General features: G+C 45.1%; 1 protein-coding gene across 1 annotated transcript in view; it reads left to right on the forward strand.

Annotated features, from left to right (window-relative positions):
• The first annotated feature begins 1141 nt into the window (after positions 1 to 1141).
• Positions 1142 to 5408, forward strand: part of LOC108531812 (calreticulin-like) — a 52368-nt gene continuing 48101 nt past the window's right edge. The window contains 1 exon segment of the mRNA XM_017875453.1: positions 1142 to 1241. Within this exon segment, the coding sequence (XP_017730942.1) occupies positions 1142 to 1241 (100 nt within the window).

Raw genomic sequence — 5408 nt, forward strand, 5'->3', positions numbered from 1 at the left:
GTGCCCACCACCATGCCCAGTTAATTTTTGTATTTTTTAGTAAAGACGGGGTTTCACCATGTTGGCCAGGCTGATTTCAAACTCCTGACCTCAGGTGATCCACCCACTTCAGCCTCCCAAAGTGCTGGGATTACAGGCGTGAGCCACCATGCCTGGCCTGATAAATAGGTATTGAATAAATGAATGAAGTTAAACGGAAGTGTAGTGAAGGCACTGGAATGAGAAGGCCTGGTTTCTAGCCCCTATTTCATCTCTGTGTGACCTCAGCAAGCCACTTTGTCTCTTAGAATCTCAGTTTGTTCATCTGTAAGGCGAGCATGACAACACTCTTCTCACACTAGTGTGAGGATTAAATGATATGTCTATTAAGAGTCTGGTGCAGTGCTTAGCACATAGTACAACAATCAACAAATGCTGGTGCTTTTTTTCCTCTTTGAGCCTCATTTTCCTCACAATAGGGTAAATAACATTGATTGCACAGTATGGAGTTGTTGTAGAAATGATATGAATTTACAAGTCTTTCTCTTCTCTGGACTTTGCCCATAGTATTCTCTTTGATCCTCCTCCTCCCTCCCCCATGTCTTCCTCCCTAGATAATCTCAGTTGTCACTTTCTTCAGGAAGCCTTCCCTGAGACTCCATGCTGGATCAGAGCCTCTTCTGGGCCCCCTCAGGCCCTGCATTTCTGTTAAAATAAACAGATATCATCGTGGTTTCTTCATAGGCCCAGTGGATGGATGGATGAATGGAAGGATGGAAGGATGGAGGGACAGAGAGATGACAAAAGGAATCATGTGAGAGCGACTTCAACCAGCTCCACCAAAGTCGAGCACCCCAGAGGCCAGCCTCAGCTGCCCATTCCACTCCCCAACTCCCAGAGACCCTCCGCTGCTGCTCCCTCAACGCCTGGTTGGCCCCCATTGGCTCCTCGGTCCTGCAGCGCTCTCAGCCGTGGTGCCCCGGGATTGACTGCGGTCCTCACTATTCTCACTGGCCCCAGGCCTCGGATGGAAGGCAGCCAGGTGCAGGGATGCAGGTGATCTCAGCCCCCGCCCCTGGGTCAAGGTAGAGGTGGCGACAGTGGGGCGGAGCTCCTGGCGAGGGCAGGAGCGCTCAGAGGCTGGGACTCGAGGCTCCGCGGGATGAAGGGGCTGCGGCTGCTGCCACTGCTGCTGGTGACCTTCACCCTGGGAAAGCGCGCCCAGCGCCGGGTTTACCTGCGCGAGGAGTTCGAAGACGGGGGTAAGCAGTTCGGTGCCTGGCAGCGACTATAGAACAGACTCTAAGTCTTTGCCTGTCACCTGTCCCAGTGGTCAGGCAGGCCTACTTTCCCGGTTTGGAGCCCGTTTAGAGACAGAAAGACTAGAGCTGAAATCTCCACTCACTACCTCCTAGCTGTGTGACACTGGGCAGATAGCTTACTAAGTCTGCATTTCAATTTTTCTCTATTAAATGAGGACAATACGGATCTTGCAAAATTGTTCAGAGCGTTAAATTCGAGTAAAGCATTGTCCCTAGCATATAGTTGGCATGCAGTAAACGTTTGTTCCTCCTCCTTCATCCCAAATGGGTGAACTTTGGAGGAAAAAGGGGATCATTGACTGTGATCGTGAAATTTTCTGTGTTTCTTTCTTTTTTCTTTTTCGTTTTCTTTCTTTCTTTCTTTCTTTCTTTCTTTTTTTTTTTTTTTTTTTTTTTTTTTTTTGAGATGGAGTCTTGCTCTGTCACCCAGGCTGGAGTGCAATGGCATGATCTTGGCTCACTGTAACCTCCGCCTCCCGGGTTCAAGTGATTCTCCTGCCTCAGCCTCTTGAGTAGCTGGTGCCCGCCACCACACCCGGCTAATTTTTTTATTTTTACTTTTAGTAGAGATGGGGTTTCACCGTGTTGGTCAGGTTTGTCTCGAACTCCTGACCTCAGGTGATCCACCCACCTTGGCCTCCCAAAGTGCTGGAGTTACAGGCGTGAGCCACTGCGCCCAACCAAATTTTCTGTGTTTCATAAAATATCAGAGTTCAGAGGATCTTGGAGGTCATCTTGTCCAGTCTCCTCCCTAGAATGCCTCATGAACTTCAGAGAATTATGGAAGGGCTTACTTACCTAAGGACAAATGTTCAATAGCACTGTTTCAGCCCACAAACAAACAATGCTCTTCGTGTGCGTGTGTGTGTGTGTGTGTTTGTGTGTGTGAAATCTGATTAATTCTTTGAGGGTGCAGTAGATAGGGCATTTGCTGAGGAATTAGGATGTTTTGGATTTGAGTCCACATTCCACCATGAACACCTGGAGAAGCCCTTTCCCATTTCTGAGACTCAATTTCCCAATCTTACTTACCTAAAGACAAATGTTCAATGGTACAGATACTTGTGATACTGTTTTGAGGGTAGCAAGATATAGAGGTGCTACAGAGGAAGGTGGAAATAAGCCCAGGCAAATGGCCTGGACAGGAAAGCTTCAGGGAGAAGGTGAAACTTAAGCAATGTTTTGAAGGATAAATCAGTTTATTAGATTGGAAGAGAAGGGGAGAAGGGTATTCCAGGTAAGAAGAACAGCGTGTACAATGATACAGCCAGCAGTGGCATCTTCAGGGAACAGGAAAGTGTGAAGGGGAGGTGAGTTAGGGTGAGACTGGAGAGCAGGTGGGGCATATACCAAGGGGGTTAGGGAGCCTGGCCTTTTGCTGAAGGCAGTGGGAAGCTAGTGAAGGTGATAAGCTGGAGAAATAAGATCTGACCTGGGTATTAGAAAGAGTGCTTCAGAAAGTAAGTGGACCTGGATTGTGAAGCTGACTGAAGTTGAGTTTGGAGACAGAAAAACCATCCAGGAGGCTACTGTAATCTTTTTCCCCACTATTTATTTATTTCTATTTATTTCTCTCTCCTTCTGTCTCTCATTTTTCCCCTCAAGTGACTGTTGTAATCTTCATGGTGAAAAGCAGAGAGTCTGTACCAGAGTGGTAGTGATAGGAATACAGGGGAGGGGGCAGACAGGAAAATATTCAGGAGTCGGCTGAAAAGTGGGATGTAACAGCTTTACTGTAACAAAGCACAATCTGTTTTCAAGGATAGGTTCAAGGTCCCCCACTTCCTAATGGATTTCAGCCATCCTTTGTAATGAGCCCTTTGAGGCTAAATCTTGTGCTGCTAGCTTGAGGGCTCATTTCCCTGCCTGGGCTGGCTTTTACTCACACCATAATTCCTCCCGGTAGAAGGCAGGGAGAACATGCACAGACATGCCATCGCTTCCCCAAGGACTGAACTCCACTTGTCCAGTGGGGGAGTAAATGCCCAAATGCCCGAGGGTATTATCAATAAATATTTATGAAATGCTCTGGAATCAGGAAAAGAGGGGCTTCAAGCCCCAAGACTTGAAGATTTTGGCCTGTTGATGAGGCCAAAATTATGAACACAATCCAGCACTATGTCCAGGAAGGTTTGGTCCGCATGACCTCACCTCTTCCAGGAAGACTTGCCTAGGCTTCTAGTTCTCTTAGCCCCTGTGCTTCTTGCATGTCAGCCCTGCTCACACCGTGACTATTTACCTTATTTTTTTTTCTGTTTCCAGCCCAGTAAACAATTATTGAATGATTGAATTATTGGACTGAATCTTGACACATACACCAAAAAATAACACCCCAAAAAGAGAATTGTTATTACAAGAAATCTTCTTACATTAAGACTTAGCAACATGTAATAGTTGAGGTCAGGTGCCTACTTTGAAGACATCAACCCCAAATGCAATTATTATGTTGAGTGAAGAAAAGTCAGAGGGATGTGCTGAAGGGGTGATTCTGCTCACTGGTTGAGGAGGGTTGGCTAGTGGGGTCCAAGGTTCTGAGGCTTATCCTCAGCTTACAGCACCTAGAAATCCAATGTTAGGGTACTCAGAACTGGGAAGGTTTAGAGACTGACTTGTTCTATCCAAACTCAAAAGAGGCATATATATTAGCGAGATACCAATATTTCTTTTTCTTTCTTTTTTTCCTTTTTCTTTTTTTTTTTATTTTGAGACAATCTTGCTCTGTTGCCCAGGCTAGAGTACAGTGGCATGATCTCAGCTCACTGCAACCTCCACCTCCAGGATTCAAGCAATTCTTCTGCCTCAGTCTCCCAAGTAGCTGGGATTACAGGTGTGCACCACCTCACCTAATTTTTCTATTTTTGGTAGAGGTGGGATTTCGCCATGTTGGCTATGCTGGTCTCGAACTCCTGACCTCAAGTGATCTGCCTGCCTTGGCCTCCCAAAGTGCTGGGATTACAGGCATGAGCCACTGTGCCCGGCAAGATACCAATATTTATCGAGCATCTGAGACTTAACATTTCTAAGACAAAACCTTTGTGTGCTCCTCCAGACTTATTCTATTCCCCCCTGGTGTTCTCTATCTTAGTAAATGGCCTAACCATTCATCTGGTTGTTTAGGTCAAAAATTAAAGAGTGGGCCGGGGTGGTGGCTCACGCCTGTAATCCTAGTGTTTTGGGAGGCTGAAGCAGGAGGATTGCCAGAAGCCAGGGATTTGAGACCAGCCTGAGCAATATTGTGAGACCTCATCTCTACTAAAAATTAATTAATTAATTAAAAAATTAGCCAGGCATGGTGGTGCATGCCTGTAGTTCCAACTACCCGGCAGGCTGAGACAAGAGGACTGTGTGAACCCAGAAGTTTGAAGTTACAGTGACCTATGATCGTGCCACTGCACTTCAGTCTATGCCACATAGAGAGACCCTATCTCAGAAAAAAAAAAAAAAAAAAAAAATTTTTTTTTTTTTCCCTCAACTTCTTTATTTAATCCATCAGCAAGTTTAATTGAGTGTACCTTCAAAACATAATCCTAAACGTGATTTTTTTACCTACTATATTGCTACCCACCTAGTCCCAGCCACTATCATCTCTCACGTGGACTACTGCAGTAACTTGAATGGCCTCTGCTTCTGTTCCTGCTTCCCCTTGGTCTTTTCTCAGATACATTTCAGAATGACTCTTTCGAAATGCCAGTCAGATTGTATCATTCTGGAACTTTAAAAACCTCCACTGCCTTTCTATTAGATTTAAAATAAAACCCAACTTTCTTATCATAACCTACAAGAACTTCCATGATCTAGTCCCTGCCTACCTCTCTTATTTCCTGCTTGTTCATTATGTTCCAGCCACATTGGCTTTCTTGTTTCTCAGACACACAGACTTCAACCCCATCTCAAGGCATTTGCACTTGCTGTGATTTCTGCCTGGAATATTCTTCTCTTAGATCTTCACATGGTTTGCTCCTTCTCATCATTCAGGTTTCTGCTTAAATGTTTTCTTCTTAGAGGGGATTTTCTTGTTTGCCCTATCAAATATTATTCCCCTGTATATGGTTGTACTCTATCCCTTTATGTAACTTACTTTTTTTTTTTTTTTTTTTTTTTTTTTTT

The sequence above is a fragment of the Rhinopithecus bieti genome, unplaced genomic scaffold, assembly GCF_001698545.2.
Source record: "Rhinopithecus bieti isolate Rb0 unplaced genomic scaffold, ASM169854v2 scaffold_10017, whole genome shotgun sequence".
NCBI classification, from domain to species: domain Eukaryota; kingdom Metazoa; phylum Chordata; class Mammalia; order Primates; family Cercopithecidae; genus Rhinopithecus; species Rhinopithecus bieti.